This window comes from Tursiops truncatus, chromosome 14 (assembly GCF_011762595.2).
Source record: "Tursiops truncatus isolate mTurTru1 chromosome 14, mTurTru1.mat.Y, whole genome shotgun sequence".
Classification (NCBI taxonomy): Eukaryota; Metazoa; Chordata; class Mammalia; order Artiodactyla; family Delphinidae; genus Tursiops; species Tursiops truncatus.
In genome coordinates, this window is record NC_047047.1 from 9,830,845 (window position 1) to 9,848,681 (window position 17,837).

The following is a 17,837-nucleotide window of genomic DNA, read 5'->3' on the forward strand; positions in this document are numbered from 1 at the left end:
CATGTATACACTGATGTGTATAAAGTGGATGACTAATAAGAACCTGCTGAATAAAAAAATAAATAAAATAACATTCAAAAATTAAAAAAAAAAAAGTGAATGGTATAGAAATCCTTGGAAGTAGCCCAGCCTATGATGTAGGTAAATATCCCTTTTAGCTCCCATATTGTATACTTACGAAGGCCCTTTATTTAGAGGCGCCTTTCCATTCATCTCAATATTGAACTACTGGTGTGTTTCACACAGTGGATGTTTGTGTAACCACATGTGGCATCCAGGGCTGGGACCTAGAGTCTGCAGCTTCCCCAGGACAATAGGGTAGGAGCCCCCGTTCCCCTGCTTCCCACGGCCACGCCCAGGGTTCACCCAGGATTCTCTGGAGCACAGAGCACAGATGCCTGTGAGGGGCAGCCTGCTCTGTAATTAAAAAGTTGAGTCAGAGCCCAACTGTCCTATTTTTTTCACCCCTTTTCACCCCAGACTTGGTGAGAAAGTGGGGCACGTCAGTCCCCTGGAAGACTTGTGTGCAATAGGAGTAAAGAGTTTTTCAGAAGCTTTCTGAGTTAAGGATGTTAATTTTCCAGGGTCAAGTAGTCAGGGTGTAATGGTCCTGGGCTAAGCCCTAAACCTTCTCCTTGCCCCCTGATTCTACCCAGCTTTTCGTCTGATCCAGGTACTGTGCCCAAAAGGCGAACCTGGGAAAACTAGGCCTCTGTTCTTCCCCCTCACTCTGTCTTCATTTTCTCCTTGGTGGGAAAGGCTATACCAGTGTACCAGTGTCAGTGAGAGGCAGGTGAATTTCAGAGCCCTAACCATGGTGGAACCTTTCCTTCCATGTTGAGTGAGTATGTGTGTGTGTGTGTGTGTGTGTGTGTGTTGGTGGGATGGGGGGTGGTGAGTATCTCATATTCATCACACTGACAGGAAACACAGTAGTTCCTGCAGGGCTCTGAACCTGCTTTTTTTTTTTTTTTTTTAACTGAAATGTATGGTAACAGAATCTTCTTTTTTCCCTCCTGGCAGGATTTTTGTCTGGGTTTATGATGTCATCATTCTAATAAATGCCATATTCATTGCTTTGGATGAGAAAAACCCCTTAATTTCCTATGCAGAATGGCTTTTCCTTTCTCTCTATATTATTGAAATTCTCCTGAAATTGTACACGTACGAACCCAGAGCCTATTTTGGAAGGAAGCAGTTCTGGAACTGGTGAGTCTGTGTTTTGGGGAGGAGGCCGTGGGTGAAGAGAGGGGCTTTCTGTCACACTTTGGGGAATAACGTTGTGGAGTGTTTCAAGCTCCATCTGCCTAGTTTTGAGGCTTCTTTTTTTTTATATAAATTTATTTATTTATTTTTGGCTGTGTTGGGTCTTCGTTGCTGCACGTGGGCTTTCTCTAGCTGTGGCGAGCAGGGGCTACTCTTCGTTGCGGTGCGCGGGCTTCTCATTGCGGTGGCTTCCCTTGTTGCGGAGCATGGGCTCTAGACATGCAGGCTTCAGTAGTTGTGGCACGTGGGCTCAGTAGTTGTGGCTCGTGAGCTCTAGAGCGCAGGCTCAGTAGTTGTGGCTCAGTTGCTCTGCGGCATGTGGGATCTTCCCGGACCAGGGCTCGAACCCATGTCCCCTGCATTGACAGGCGGATTCTTAACCACTGCGCCACCAGGGAAGCCCGAGGCTTCTTATAATGAAGTCTTGAGGGCAGGGGAACATCTGGTTCTCAAAGCTGTCATTTAGGATGTCAGTTTGAATGACTGTCTAAAATTAGAATCACAGATCACGGCATCTTGGATTTGGAAAGGATCTTAGAATGTTGCACCCAATGAGACAATTCCTTCCGTGGTTGCCCGGCCCACTCCCTACTCTTGTTATTGGAAAACTTGGCCTGCGTGGCTGGACGATGAGGACCCTTAGCAAGCTCTTTCCCGGGCTGGATGTTTCTCCTGTGACCTTCTCTGCTCCAGGCTCTGTACCTCCCGGTCTTAAACCATCACCCACATGCTGCAAACCATCTTAAGTACCACTGAATGTCAGCCATCACGGGTAGTGCACAGCTCAGCAGGGTTGGATCTCTGTGGTCACTGCTCCCAGTGCCAAGAAACTCACTCAGGTGTGCGTGTGGCCAGCTGACCAGTGTTATCCAAGGCAGTGGCACCGTTGTGAGAAAAGTCACGGCATGATGAGTTTCCCCTTTAATTAAACAGTTGCAGGGAATTCCCTGACACTTCAGCAGTTAGGACTCTGTGCTTTCACTGTCAAGTGTGTGGGTTCAATCCCTGGTAGGGGAACTAAGATCCCCCAAGCCGCATGGCATGGCCAGATAAATAAAAAAAAAATAAATAAATAAATAAATAAATAAATAAATAAAGTTGCAATGCATTTAGTAAGATGAATACCGAGAAAGATTACACTATGTATTCTGAAAATGTGTCGAAGTATTCTTGCAAGTATATAGTTATGTTGGAAGACAGAGTGATATGAATTAGCTGATTCCTACAAATTTCCTTCGATGGTTCATTGGAGCAGCCAGTAAATGATCAAACACAGTGTTTCTTGCTTTGTACCTGCTGTCCTAAAAATTATGGAAATCAATTTGACGGCTGGATCGTTGCTTTGCGTAAGAGATTGGATTCAGAGTTTTCTCAGGATTCACTGTATCCCGAGCTTGACAGGCCTTTCCCTTGACTCCTCACTGACGTTGCTTCTCCACCAAATCTTAGGTTTGATACGCTGATCATCATCGCAGCCCTGGTGGCCACTGTGGCCAACACCACCATTCAGTCAGGTCAGTGTCACCGGCTCTCAGCTTCCCCGCCTCCCGGGAGCGTGTGTTCAATCAGTAAACTTTGTAGAACATCCATGGTGTACCATTAGGGTGTTTGGGACGAGGCAGTGGGGACACAGGAGAATTAGTAAAACTATTCCGCTTTCTGGAGAGGGATGGTAGCTTTGTTTGTGTCTGGTTGTAGGGTAGAGATTTCATTTGTAGGTATCACCACACCAAACACTCCGCTGGTCATCTCTCCAAACGGCCCTTGGTCTCAGCGCTCATCCTTGACCCTCTGCCCATGTTGGCCCCCAACCCAGGGTCCAGCTGTAGCAGGAGCTCTTCATCAGCCTCTGCCCACCACCCTCTCCTTTCTACCCTCCTCTGGCTCCTCTACATGTGCCGCCACTGCCCTGCACACTCCTTCCTGTAGATGGCAGAGGGGATTATTAGAGATAGAGAAGCTTCTTAACATGACTATGAAATGAATGCTGGGGGGAGGGACGGCTTGCTGAAGTGCGTTCTGTAGAGCGGGATCCACAGTCAGTTCTTGATTATGGTCTGAAGTCTGTTCCTACACTCATGCTTCTTAGTTTTAGGGCTGGAGGGGATGCTCAGCTTGGTGCTGATTTGCCGGGGGAGTTACTGGTTGAAGGCAGTCCTCGCTTCCTCATTGCTCAGAGCCATCACCCTGTTCTTGAAGTGAAGTGCATAGTTCCCCAGGACCCACAGAGTCTCAGACCTCACTGCATAAAAGGGACAAGCCAGAGGCGCTCTGAAACCAGAATGTTAGATGGTTGTGTTCTTTTTCCAGCGAGAAAATACAACAGTCAGCAGATACTGGATATTGTCTTGATTTTGAGAATACTCCGGCTCTTACGGATCATTGTCAGCATTCAGAGGTAAAGATGAAGCCATGGGAAACAGCTGCACCCGGGCAGTTCCCCATATTCGGGCTTGACAGAAACCACCCTGCCTGGGAACTAGAAACACGCCCAGCTGTGAACCCAGGATATAACTTGTATAGAGGACCTGGGTTCTCTGGGGGCGGTGGGGAGGGGCAGGGAGCCCGAGAAGGTGGTGAAGAGCTCCGAAGTGCAGCTCTCTGAGGGCAGGGATTCTGTCCTGTCACTTTCAACCCTGCGACGTGGTCCCTCAACTGTGCCTGCAGCCTGGTGACTGGACAGCTGTCACGATGGCAGCTAATGCTAACGGAGTGTGCTAACCATTGTCTCGTTAAATCGCTCCAACGACCCTTGATGTAGGGGCTTTAATGATCTTTAGTTCCTGGGTGATGACAATGAAGCTCAGAGAGGTTAAGTAGTTCCCCCAGTGGTGCACAGCTAGAAAGAGGCAGAACTAGGATGCAAACCTAGGAGCCTGATCCCTAAACCCGGAAAAACCCACCCTGTTTTGGATAGGCCAGGTTCCTTTCAAGGAGTGTGTGGGGACTGCCATCTGAGGACTGGCCTGCTCCCCCGCAAAATAAGTAGGGGAGCAGGCCGGGTCAGCTGAGTCTCCAGGTCAGCTTTAATACAGGCTGAATTTTTTTTTTTTTTTTTTTTGGTACGCGGGCCTCTCACTGTTGTGGCCTCTCCCGTTGCGGAGCACAGGCTCCGGATGCGCAGGCTCAGCGGCCATGGCTCACGGGCCCAGCCGCTCCGCGGCATATGGGATCTTCCCGGACCGGGGCACGAACCCGCGTCCCCTGCATCGGCAGGCGGACTCTCCACCACTGCGCCACCAGGGAAGCCCCAGGATGAATTTTTGATGAAGAAAAAGGTTGGGGGAAGAAAGCAGATGAGGGTGGATGGTTTTTCAGCCTCAATACCCACCTGTGTCCTACCAGTGAAACTCTCTGTGATTACCTTTCTTATGTTTTTAAAAACGGTCTTGCTTTGTTTTGCTTCAGGGGAAACTCAGGTGAACTCCCCCCTCAGTTCAGAAGATGGACTGATGCTGACAAAATTGTCAAGGCAGATTCCTGACAGCATTTACAGCACAGATCCAGGACTGGGGGGAGGGGCATGAAACCAAACATGCTAGTGTGGTGTCAGTTTTACTTACATCTATCTTCCCTTTGCCTTGTGTCCGAAACTTTGTTTTATCCCAGATTCCGGGTGATCGTGACCACCTTAATTAACATCGGCCCCACGATGCTGACGTTTGGCGGTCTGGTCTTGGTGAGTGTTCTGTTCCTATTCTACGTGAAGCAAGTGATAAGATGTTCGTTCTTAGCAGGTCTCTGTGAGCCTTATTTTAAGTGAGGGAAAGAAAGGGAGATGAAGTCAATGAGATTCAAGGGGTTTCTAGGAGCTATTTTGAGAAATATCACATGTGTAGAAACATGGGGCATATAGCCGTCCAGGTACACTGGCTGCTGTAATAAAGCCAACCTCAGTGGGTTAATCTCGTCAAAGTGTGTTTCTCACCCACGGTCCAGGGGGGTATTCCTAGCCAGCAGGTGGGTCTCAGGGGTGTAGGCTCCTTCCAGAGCATGGCTCTGCCCCCCTGGCCTCCGATCCTTCTTTGTTCTGCTCAGAAGAAAGCCCACCTGCTCCTCCAGAAGCCCAGTGGTAAGAACGTAGCCACGCGAGGCTGTGAGGGGACTGGGCCCCCCACCCAAGAGTGATTCCGTGCTATGGAGGAGGAAGCTTGAATATCTGCTGCAGGGTACTTATCTTCTATTCTGTTAAAGTGGTAAAACAAAACAAAACAAAACAATTCAATTAGTACAGAAGAATGAAGATGGACTGCAGGTCGCGCGTTCTCATCCACCGCCTGCCTCTTTCCCAGAGGCAACCATGATTAAGCGTTTCTCATTACGCTTCCTAAACATTTCCATCCATACAACAGGCATGTCATTTCCAGATGTATGTGTATCCAGTTTATTGTTGTGTCAAATGGGATCATCTGTACCAAACATGGCACAACTGTTTTCTATCCAACGTCTTCCCAATGTCTTTGTCACATGTCCTGGAGGACACATGCACCCATGTGAGTTCTGCTCTGATGCAAAGTGTCCCACTGAGGGAAGACTCCAGAACATGGCTAATCAGCCCCTCCACCGGCCAACCACTAGAGATTTCACTTCTTTGCCATCACAGATGATGGGGTGAAGCCCATCTTGTGTGTGTCTTTGCTTTCGTGAGTGTTTCTGTTGGGTACATTCCTAGCAGTGGAACTGCTAGGTCACAAGGTAAGTGTGTCCACAGTTTGGATCAGTGGTGGCGAATTGCCTTCCAAAAGACGTGCTCCCTGTGTATTCCAAATGCCAGTGTGTGCGGCATCTGTTTCTCTGCACCCCTCACAGCTGGGTTTATTAAACATTTCCATACTCTCCAATCTGATGGGTGAGAAAATGGCACTGTGTCCCTTTGATGTGCATTTCTTTAGTTATTCCAGAGGCTGAGTGTGTTTTCCATGTTCTTTGGGCCACTTATGCTTATCTTTTTTTATAAGCAGCTTAATTCATATCCTTGGTCCATTTTTCTATTAGTTGTATTTTTTTATATGATTTGAAAGAGCTTTTTGCTGATCAGGGAAATAAGCCCTTGGTACGTTGTATACAGAGTAGTTATTTTTCCTCATCCGTCACTTGTTTGTTTTTGTTTTTCCGAAATAAAGGCTTTCTGTTGTATTTTTTCGGCTGTCTGAAAGTTTAAATTAATTACATAGTCATACTTGTTGATGTTTTATTTTACAGTTTCTAGTTTTATATCATGCTTATAAGCCTTTTCTCTACTTGATTTTTTTTCTAGCTCCTTTATAGTTTGGTTTTTACATTTAACTCTTTGACACCTTTGGAATTTATTTTGATATAAGAAACGAGGTAAACGGGACTTCCCTGGCAGTCCAGTGGTTAAGACTCCACGCTTCCACTGCGGGGGGCACGGGTTTGATCCCTGGTCGGGGCACTAAGATCCTATATGCCGCGTGGCACAGCCAAAAAAATCCAAAAAAACAAAAAACAAATGAGGTAAAGATCCAAATTTATTATTTTTTTCCCTAGAGGCCTAACTATTGATATTATTTCCTGAGTATTTAACCCACTAACTTGCTCACAGCATCATTTTGTCTTTGTAAACGGGGACCACAGCAGAGGTCAAGGTGTGGTCCAGCTGGCCGTGCCCCTGTCCCTGAACAGCCCAGTGGCCAGTGGGCTGACCCATCCCACTCTGTTCCTGATGCTGCTGGAACTTGTGGCCGTGGGGAAAGCCATCCCCAGAATGAGGGTCACAGCGCTTTCTGCCGGCCGTTGTCGCAGGCTGACCCGTGTCTGCGTCCTCCTGCCTCCCCTCATCCCACCTGCCCACTCGTGCCCGGTGCCGCCCACCCTAGGTGGTCTACTACGTGTTTGCCATCATCGGGATGGAAGTGTTCCACGGCAAAGTCCACTTCTTTGACCCCAGTTCCACCAGTCCTGATGCCCTGGTGTGTGGGAACCCCGCCCTAAAAGACTCAGCGTTTGCCCGAGGCAGGTACTGCAGGAACAACTTCAATGACCTGGCTGCCTCTCTCATCCTGCTGACAGAGCTCACCGTGGTTAACCAGTGGCACGATATCCTTTCCGAGGAGGCGGGTGTGGCGGGGGATGCTGAGAGCACCTTCCGGGAGGATTGGGTCTCGGCTCCTTGAACGCTTGTTTCCTTAGCTTCCCACTCCTCGCAGATGGCTTTGCCCTCGTGACTCACCAGGCGTCAAAGCTGTATTTCATCGGCTTCCACGTCGTGGTCGTCATCCTCATTGTTAAGTGAGTTTGCTCCTGCCGGGTGGGCCGTTGCAGATCCCCCCCTCTCAGATCTACAGCTGCTCACACCTCCCTCCTCCCTGGCTCCACCCTTGAGTACATTGTGGGTGGGTCCCATCTCCCCTGCTAGATGCTAAGGCACCAGAAGGGAGGCATCTTACTTTTGTTCACATCTGTGTTCTTCAGTGTCAGCCAGCCGTGCACGTCAGTATATAGTATACATCTCATAGCCTCGCCAATTGTTTGGGTCAGAAGGGCTCTGGGGTCCTGGCCGGTCTCCCTACCCTTCCCCGGTGGGATAAATCACCTTTAGAACGTCCTTGTGAATTGTGTCCACCCTTTGCTGAAATCTGCACAACTCCTGGGACTCATTAGAACCTATACGAGTCAATTTCCTTGTCGTCCAGCTCTGGTCCTCACCTGTCCTTGCACAGGTAGAATGGAAATGTGCGTACTAGTTAATTTTCTTCATTGGTTCCAGTTCTGTCCTGACTTCTCTTCCGCGGAGAACTCAGGCACCGTTTGAAAGCTGCTATGACATCTCACCATTCCAGAGGGCTTTCCTTCCTGCTTATCAATCTCTGATTCTAGCTCCCCTGTTCCTTGTGGGACCTGAATTTGAGTCCCTTTATGCCTGTTTTTCCCGCCCCCAGAGATGTGTTCTGGTTGTCGTATCCCTCTTAGAGCCCAGGGCCCGCAATTCTTGGGGTGACAGCCCAGCCCCGGGCCTTCCTTGTCACATCAGGGCTGCTTTGGCCACCATTCTGTTGATTTTGGCTCAAGAACGTCCCAGCAGAGGGAGGGGAGGGGAAGAACCGCTCAGGGCTGCTTGTCCTGCACCGTCTGAATGGAATATGTAGTGGGAACGAGAGAGGAATGCTTCTGAGTGATTCTTAGAGAGGTTTCCAGAATGCTGGGATAGGCCGAGGCAACGTGAAAAGCTGTAGGGGTTTTTCAGCTCTTCCCCCAAAAGCATGCGAGTATGGTGACAGCCCTGGGCTCCGTCAGCATCATGTTAAGTCAGCAGTGGTGAAGGAACTGGGATTCCCTACTCACAAGTTGCAGGTCAGTGTGCGTGTACGTCACGTGTATATACTGACAAAGTGTGATGCCTTGGGTCCGAGACAAAGACAGTTTATTCCTCACGGCAGAAGCTGCCGCCAGAGCAATACTTGGGGCAGCTCCCCGAGCCCTAATCCCCGCTGCACCGTGAGGTGAGGGCCAGTGGGATGGGCTGCATTGCAGGAGGGGAACTCCAAAATTAGGAAACCCCGGTCTGTGTAGCTGGGGAGACCTGCCCATCCTCCCCTCTGGAAAGAGAGAGAAAAAGAGAAAGACCTTATTTTTACTCTCGAACGTAAGCAAGTCTCCGGGGAGGGCAAAATGAAGTCTCTGCTACCCTAGTGGTCGCTGGGGAGGAGACAGTGAGTAACAGGAAGCTTTACTATGGTGGAGCATTTCTGGAGACACGCATATCGTGTGGACCAAAAAGTTCATTGGGGTTTTTCCATGTCACAGACCACCCGAGCGAACTTTTGGGCCAGCCCAGTATATCCCTAAATTGTCTGTCAGTGCCTTTGCTCAGAGGACCTAGACTGTGCATTAACACGAGCTATTCATGGAGAATTGTCTACACCAATTATGTGGCCTAAGCTTCCCCTTAAAATAAACTGTATTTTCGAGCTCACTTTGGTAGCACATACACTAAAACTGTACAGAGAAGATTAATGTGGCCCCCGTACAAGGATGACATGCGAATTGGTGAGGCATTCCATATTTTCGCAATATAGGGGGAGGGGATTAAGAGGTACAGACTGTTAGGTATAAAATAAGGTGCAAGGATATATTGTACAGCACTGGGAATATAACCAATATTTTACAATAACTATAAATGGAGTAAACCTTTAAAAATTGTGAATCAGAAACCACCCCCCCCCCATTTTCTTCTTAATAGTCACTGTTTAAAAACGATGTAGAGGAAGAATGATTTTCCGAATGAAAGAAAGTTGTGCCTGACGCTTGAGAGACATTTTGTTGTTTCTTCCCCGTGTTGTGTTTTCTTTGCAAAGATGGGCGGCCTTTTTGTTTGGGCTTGAACACTCTTTGCTGCCATGATTTCCCATCACCTAGACCATGGCTGACTCGATGTAAAACCCTCTGCCTTTTACTTTTTCTCAGTATTTTCATAGCGTTCATCTTGGAAGCGTTTTTTGTGGCATATTCGTTAGAAAAAAGTGAAGTGGAAACTGCCATTGAGAAGAAGATTCAAGAGCTTGGAGTTGGGGTCCAAGAGTGAGTAGCATTTCCCGACGCGGCTCATGGACTTTGGAAGCAGGATGTTCATGGCGGGGTGGGTCCTGATCACATTTAACCCCCGAGACCCCGTGGCAGCCAGCCTGGTCCTGGGTGCCAGTTCTCAGGGACCCTCGCTGGCTACATGGGTGACATGGGGCCATGGCTGGGAGGACAGAGGGGAACTCAGCTGAGGGACCCGGCTGTGTTCACACCATCTCTTCCTCCCCGAAGGGAAGAAGTGCAGGATGGGAAGCTCATTGACAATGTGGACGCCAAGGACAGTGGCTTCAGTGGGGACGATGGAGACAACAAAAGGAAGGCCTTGAAAGGACTGTACTTTAGAATTGCATCAAAAAGTAAGTTTTAACCCAACTCGAAACTTCCTCCAATCCATCCTCCTCAGCAGTCAGTGAGATGTTTCCAGGATGCAAATCCGACCTCCAGGGGCTTACCGTGTCTCAAGGGCGCCTGCCGTGGCCTCTAGGGGCCACATGCTTGGTTTCCTCAATACCTCAGCCCGTCTTCCTTCCCCCAGGAACCCCCACGCCTCTGCCCTTTAGCCCTGCTGTCCCTTTACTTCTTCGGCTCCCCAGCTCCATCCTGCCACAGGGCCTTTGAACATGCTGCTTTCTCCCCTTACTCTCACCTCACCTTGCAGAATCAAGGCTCTTCCTCCTGCAGGTCTCTGCTTAGGCAGCACTTCCTCAGGGAAGCCCTCCGGGCTCCCCGAGAAGTCAGGTGCTCCTGTGCACCCCACCCCCACCCCCCAGCTCTCCTTCCCTGCCTTTCAGCACCTGTCAGCTGTACATTGATCACTGAGTGACTGTCTGGTCACCATCTGTCTTCCCTGCAGACTCGAAGCTCCACATGTGCAGGGCCATGTCTTTTTTGTTCTCCATTGTGTTCCCAAGGGCCTCACCATGTGCCCAGGACATGTGGGCCTTAATAACTGTTTAAGTACTTTATTAATTCTCAATGAATTAACGATTGACTGAGTAAACCCAAACCTGTCTGAATCTCAACTGGGCCTTTGATGGGCACACTGTATGGTACACTTAGACACAGCACAGCAGAGATGGCGTGTGTGTGTGTGTGTGTGTGTGTGTGTATGTGGGCATGCCACCCCAGAGGCGGCCATCCTCCCCCATCCTTCAAGGAGGACCTTCTCCTTGGTCTCCAGAGCCTGCGGGGTCTGGGGAGCTCAGTGGGGTGGGCTCAGAGACCCTCCTTCAGGAAAGCCGAGCTCTGCTCCCCTCCGACCCACACGGGCAGGTCCCATGTGCCCCTCTCTTTCCTCCCAGAGTACAAGACCGTGGATGCTTTGCTGCAGCAGATGTTTGAGTCTGAAATAGCTCCAGAGGATGAAGGCCCTTCCTTGGAGGAGATTCTGAACTTCTCACCCAGTGACATACATCCCAAGAATCCCAGTTTTGAAAACAGTGCCTGACCCTGGGCCTGTAAGGGCCACAGGCATGCACAACTGGAAACCAAGATAAGCTGTCCTCACTGTTTGCAGATGCTACCTAGAGGTTACTTTCCCAGCCCAGGTTCTCTTCTGTGTTCTGATAAGACTGTGAATCGGCCTCCCCTGCCCTGAGTGGTCAGCTCTGTGTGCTCTCCTGAGGTCATGCTTAGGGCTGACCATGGAGGTGAGGAAAGGAAAATCTACAAGGAGACTGTGGAGAGCACTTACCATACAAGTGTTTGTACGTGTGTAAATCCTCTCAGTGGGTATATAAAAGCTTTCATTTATTTTTATATGATATTTTGCTACTTTATTAAATGAATACTGTGCTACAGTGTTACATAAATGAATTTAAAATATCTTAATATGCTAAAGGAACATGTTCTAGTACAGTAGCTTTGGATGCAGTGTTTATTCGAAATGAAGACAAATATGAATGTGAAGATCAAATTCTGTCACAATTGCTTCTTTTTTGGGGGAGGCTCTCAAAGTTTCTTCTGTTTTATGTTTTGGTTTTTTGGCCGTGAGTCATGTGGGATCTTAGCTCCCCGAGCAGGGATCGAACCCACACCCCCTGCCTTGGAAGTGCGGAGTCTTAACCACTGGACCACCTGGGAAGTCCCTCAAAGTTTCTTTAATTAAATTACAAGTATAGCAAGATGTTGAGTAAGTTGCTCCCTGAGGTCACTTTCCCCAGCTGGAAATCTCTCAGTACAGCGACCTACTCCTGGGAAATTAAAGGGATTTATTTCATTTTATTCTATTTTATTGAAAACATTTCATTGTGGTAAAATATACAACATAAAATTTACTACTGTAACTGTTTCTAAGTGTACAGTTCAGTAGTTTTATGTACAGTCACATTTTAGGTACACTCAACAGACCTCCAGGGCTTTTCATCACCCCACATGAAGGTCTGTACCATTCAACAGTAACTCCCTAACCCCCCTTCCTTCCAGCTCCTGGCGGCCACCATTCTACTTTCTGTCTCTGTGAATTTGGCTACTCCTGATCACAACTGCATTGTGAGCAAGTGAGTCCTTTCCAGAGTTGTCAGGGTAGGTAGGACTCCTCCGTCTTCTGCACCTCGTCGCAGGCCCTACCCTGAGCAGGGGAATCGGGGGTGGGAATCAAGGCTTCCTGACCTGAGGGCTCTGAGTGCAGTGAGGCCATCACGTGTCATGTCATGTGTCACATGTCAGCGTGGCAACCGAACCTGGCCTGGGAGGGCCCTTTCCTTGGTCTGAGGGTGACCCCTGGTGTCGGAGCAGAGCGAAAGCTTCAGGGCTGGGACTCTGGGGCCGGGCTGGTTGCATGCCTGACTCCCCACTGACCATGCCACCTCCGGGCTCTGCTTCCTCACCTGCAAACTCGGGGCAGGTAGCACCTCCCTCCCAAGATTGTGTGGACTGGGGCGGGGTGGGGGGATGGGGTGGGGTGGGGGGCGGGGAATGCTGACTGGGCTGTTCCAGATGGCGCTTCCTGGTTTGAAACCTGGAAGGCTGGTGTTTGGCGTCAGGGTTTGGGATTCCATTACCACCACGATTCCCAGGAGGTGGGAGCCTTGCTGACCCGTCTGATGGGATTTGTGAAGTCCTGCCATCCATCCAGACCTCTCTTATTTCTTTGTGTATTTAACATTTATCATTATATAAAGGATTAGGTTAAATATGCTGAGTGACAACTTAATGTTTTTAATTTGAAAATATGATGGGCATTTTTAAATTAGAAACCATGCGGTCACTGTAAAACATTCAATACAGAAATATAGTAAAAAGTCAAAAGTTGCTCTTTATTCTTCCTTCTCCTCACCCCTTCCCCTCTCATTCTTCCACTCACAACCTGACACCCCCTTTCCGGTGGGAACTGCTGAGTTTGTTCTTTTTCCTTCTGGAACTAAATGGATATCATGCATATTAATATATAATCCTTTTTTTTTATCATAAGTGGGATATCATGACATTTATCATGTATAGCTCAAGAACTTGCTTCTTTCACTTACTAGTAATTGTTTCATGTTGAGATATATAGAGACAGATATAGACACACACACACACACACACACACACACACACACACACTGCTGTCAAGTGTTCCATACCATTGATGTTTCTTGATATGGAAGAATTCACATATTCATGGACCTGTATGTTGTTCCACGTGTTCAGTGTTAAACGATAGTGGAGGAAACTTTGTTGTGTAATTTTTTCTCAAGTGTGAGCCCTTCAGTAGGAAAGTCTCGGGCTCAGACTCTTGGGGTCCGGTTACCACTGTCCTGCAGCAGCCCCCGTGGCCACCAGGGGGCGCCAGCACCCCAGCCGCTGCACACAGTCCAAGGGAGGGGACAAGGGGCAGGAGTTGTGGCAGCATTGCCACTTTTCTCCAGGTCTTTCTTCTGCCTTTTAGGGGACTAGTCACCCCGACATTTTGGCCCATGGGCTCCCAGCTGGACACTTCATTCCTCAGTCTCCCTGGCAGGGGGATGGGGCAACATGATTGTGTCTGCCCCGTGGGCTGTGAGCCCAACTGGGGTCCACACCTCGCAGGTCTTGCCCATGGGAACGATGTCCACCTCTGCGGAGATATGACAGCAATCAAAACATCCTGGAAGCCTTCTGTTGAGGACGGCAGGGTCCGGGCCAGTAAAGGATCGCCCATCCCAGACTGTAACGTGAGATCAAAATCACTTGTGTCTTCTCTAAGCTGCCCTGTGTGGGTTCTGTTACCGGAGCTTAGCCTGCCTGCAGCCTGACCAATCCAGAAATGCGTTCATCTGAACCATTCGGAATGGAACCAACGGGACAGATGGACTCAGTGGAGGGATGAGGTAAAAGGAGGACCAGGGACACTGACTCCTGGGACCAGTGGCAGGGAAGCAGCTTTGCAGGTGTGTTTGCATATCGTGCTGATGCCCACACATCTCGGAGCATTATTTCTGATAGGCCCGGACCACACTTTTGGTGTCTCAGGTGCGTCTTATGAAAAAATACATTTTAGAACCATTGCCTTAGACACAGATATAATCCAGGGTTAGAAGGCACTGGTAACAGGAGTCTCCGGAGTAACCAGCCTTGTTCTTAGCTGGGACTTAGCACGTGGAGCGGGGCTGCCGAGAATGAATGGGAAAGGCCTTGGCCCGAGTAGGTATTAAATCAGAACCTAGGCTGAATCTAGCTGGTGTTTGGGCACTTAGGATGAGCTGGGCCCCTGCTCAGCTCTGTCCCTGGGGAAACTCCATCTCCTTAGTGGGTGAGCTGGACGTTTCTTTGCCTTCCAACTCTGATGTCTGTGGCATCCGTCTCGGTGGCCCTGTAGATGCAGAGCTTATTTCCTTGTGCAGATGAACTGTGTGTTTGTGTGTATAATTTATAATGAAATGAAGATGATCACTGTAGTTTGTACCAGGAAATGGACCAAAAAACCCACCTACTTTCCTGAAGTGCTTAAAGCAACTTCTTTCATTTGGATGGAGCTTCCTCCCTGGGGACAAGGCTGTTGCTTAGGAAATCTGACTGTGAAGTTTATGTAAGCGGAGCCCTTGGCATAGACTGGACACCAGATGGGCAGCAGCAGTGCTGAGATGACGCTGGTCAGGTTGAAGTTGTTGGTGTGAATGGCATAGAAGGTATCTTGGGTGCGATAGGAGTTGAAGATCCAGCAACAGCAAACGGGCTGGCGGGGACACAGGATATGTTGACAGGGGCTGGAAGCCGAGGCCAAGTGTCCTCTCTGCCCAAGACTGAGGGCACCCACAGCTGCCTTTCATGGATGGACACATTTCGTTATTAGTTTAGTAAAATAGCACCCTTATCTACTTTAGTCTTGTTCCCTTTGAAAACAGACATTTTCAAGAGGAAAAAATTTTAAATCCCACAAATCTGGCTTTATCAATGCTCACTTTTGACACTTTAAGAGTAAATTTAATGTTGGTTTGTCTGATGAGGTTTTGTCCCTGGATCAACTTCCTTCCAATTTCAGTGTATGTGTAATCAATCGCATAGGTTACGTTCTTTATTTTCAAAATAAAGCATATTTGGAATCCCATTCTATTAATTTATCCTGCAGACACATTTGTACCTGCAGTCACTTTTTTGTAGCAATAAAATATTGTCTCTAAATAGAGAATTGTTTAAAATATGGTACATTCATATAGGGGAATGGCATATAGCTGGTCCAATACAGATGAAAAGAGGGGCAAGAAAACTGTGAAATAATGTTATGATTCACACTTGCAAAAAGAAATGGATGGATACTTCTTCAACGTGATTAAAAAAGGCTACCTCAGGCCAGCCTCATGAGCTTACTGGATAAACATGGGAGGAGCTCCTTCTAAAGCAGGAGACAGCGATGTCCAGCACCATCCCTGTTTAGCCCTCTTCTCATGGTCCTGGGCAATGGTGAAGGGAAGAGAAAAATCACCAGCGAAAAACTGCCAAAGATATAAAATAAGCGGCATTTTCATAGTGATGGTTATTTACTTGGAAACTTCAAAAGAATCAACTGAAAAGCTTTTTATATAAATCAATAGTCTTCATATAGTCAAAGTACCAGCTAGAAAAAACAAGAAAAAGTGACATCTGATTTAAAACAACCAAAAGTTTAGTCTTAAGTATTTAAATCAGTACTAATATTAAAAACATTAGAAGACTCTTTTCTTATTCTCTCAATCGAAGATGGCATTTTAAGATGCAAAAGCCAAAAAAGCCTTTAAAAAACTTTATAAATCAGAGTACGAAACAAAATTAAAAATCTTCATGGCAACAGAAATCTTAAGAGACAGACGACCAATTGGGAGAAATACAAAGGGGTCCTACAACTTAAACTGAAAAAGAGCAATCCCAAGTGAGAAACTGACAAAGGATAGAGTTCACAGAAAAAGAAAAAAACACATAGCTCTTGAATATATGAATATATTTGGCCTAATTCAGAAGAGAATGCAAATGAAGACCACAAGGAAATACCATTTTGTCACCTGTCAGAGTGGCAAGGGTCAAAGAGCCTGACGTGTCCTGTTGGTGGAGGTGTGGGGACAGACTCTGATCCGTGCTGGCACAGCCCTACAGGGGGATTATCTGCAATACTGAGACAAAATTTTAAATGCCCTCACCTTTGACCCAGCAATTTCGCTTCTAGGATTTTACACTACAAGTTATGGCTATATATCATACAACCAAATAGTACACAGCCATCACAAGAATGAGACCATTCTATATGTACTTACATTCTCCACCATACATTAGGTGAAAAAAAGCAGAATTATGCTAGCTTTGTCAAAAAACATTATATATATATATATATATATATATATATTTATTCATGGAATAATTTTTGGAAAGGTCAGAAAACGTGGGCTGAGGTTGTCTCTGAAATGGGGAACCTGGTGGCTGGGAGTGAGGGTGGAAGCGGAAGCCAGTCACTGTGTCTTCTTGAACTGGGTGTCCCTTCACATTTGTCTTCATCACGTGCTAAGGGAAGAGGGAGGGATAGAGGAGGGAAGGTCAATTCAGGTTATAGGACCCTTCCAGCTTTAAGTCAATAAACGCTAAGTTGGCTGCTATAATTTCAGAGCTAATTAATGATGCATGGAGCTTACATGATTATTTTCAAGATCTGAGATATTCTTTTGAATCATGCTTTTAAAAAACAAAGCTTAAGATTTATACCTGCAATATTTCCCATGGATAGCAATGAAGAACAAGTATAATAAAGGACAGGCACATTCAATTCATAAAAACATTAAGTCTGCTAAATACATTTGGGGCATTTTTATTTTACACAAATATAAACCCCCAAATTTAGAAAAAAACAAACAAACCTGACTTGGCTCTTTTTTGGCTTACAGTGAACAGGTCAGTGCTTAAAAAGTGCTTTTAGAGAATGTTCTCTTGCCGATTACTCTCATGAATGCTCGCATCCCAAGAGCTGCCCAGTCAGCCTGCTACGCAGGGATGTTACTGTGTTGTGTATTTTGTTGAAATATTTGTAACAACTATGTCCCAGGGATATACTTTGTGGGCTTTATTTTTAAGAAACATTTACATAAACAATAAATGTGGAAACATCAAGGTTCAAAGTGAGCAGGCCAGCATTTACAAAGCGACTTTTAGGGAGTGTCCATATTTTATTTTCGAGAACGCTTATATTCTAAGAGCAGTACAATTAGCCTATTACGAAGGGTCTTAATCTTGTTTGTATAGTGTTCTTGAAATACTTTCTTCAGCTTCTGCCTCAACAAATCCAAAGATGGAAGATGATGACAATCTGGTATATTCAACATTATGTGAAAAAATTCATTCCACATATCCAGATGAGGAAGCCTGGAGAGACAAAGCATAAATGAAGGATAAAATGTAGCCTTCAGGGCTTCCCTGGTGGCTCAGTGGTTAAGAATCCACCTGCCAATGCAGAGGACACGGTTCAAGCCCTGGTCTGGGAAGATCCCACATGCCGCAGAGCAACTCAGCCCATGTGCCACAACTACTGAGCCTGCGCTCTAGAGCCTGTGAGCCACAGCCACTGAGCCCACGTGCCACAACTACTGAAGCCTGTGGGCCTAGAGCCCATG

General features: G+C 47.3%; 2 protein-coding genes and 1 pseudogene across 8 annotated transcripts in view; 2 read left to right on the top strand and 1 right to left on the bottom strand.

The window, feature by feature from the left end:
- Window positions 1-12,681, top strand: part of LOC101315906 (two pore channel protein 2-like) — a 38,941-nt gene extending 26,260 nt beyond the window's left edge. For 2 of the 5 annotated variants that reach the window (XM_033838395.2, XM_073791118.1), the window contains 9 exons: window positions 1,024-1,209; window positions 2,716-2,780; window positions 3,577-3,664; window positions 4,876-4,945; window positions 7,104-7,323; window positions 7,425-7,515; window positions 9,691-9,804; window positions 10,039-10,163; window positions 11,109-12,681. In XM_033838395.2, coding sequence (XP_033694286.1) covers window positions 1,024-1,209; window positions 2,716-2,780; window positions 3,577-3,664; window positions 4,876-4,945; window positions 7,104-7,323; window positions 7,425-7,515; window positions 9,691-9,804; window positions 10,039-10,163; window positions 11,109-11,254 — 1,105 coding nt within the window. In that variant the 3' untranslated portion in view covers window positions 11,255-12,681. The other 3 variants (XR_012325599.1, XM_073791117.1, XM_073791115.1) reach the window with 3 other exon arrangements.
- LOC117308000 (U6 spliceosomal RNA) lies at window positions 9,193-9,293 on the top strand (annotated as a pseudogene).
- Window positions 12,682-17,266: 4,585 nt separating the features above from the next.
- Window positions 17,267-17,837, bottom strand: part of BUB1 (BUB1 mitotic checkpoint serine/threonine kinase) — a 41,606-nt gene continuing 41,035 nt past the window's right edge. For all 3 annotated transcript variants that reach the window (XM_019931077.3, XM_033838905.2, XM_033838904.2), the window contains exon 25: window positions 17,267-17,589. In XM_019931077.3, the coding sequence (XP_019786636.2) occupies window positions 17,394-17,589 (196 nt within the window). In that variant the 3' untranslated portion in view covers window positions 17,267-17,393. The remainder of the gene's footprint in view (window positions 17,590-17,837) is intronic.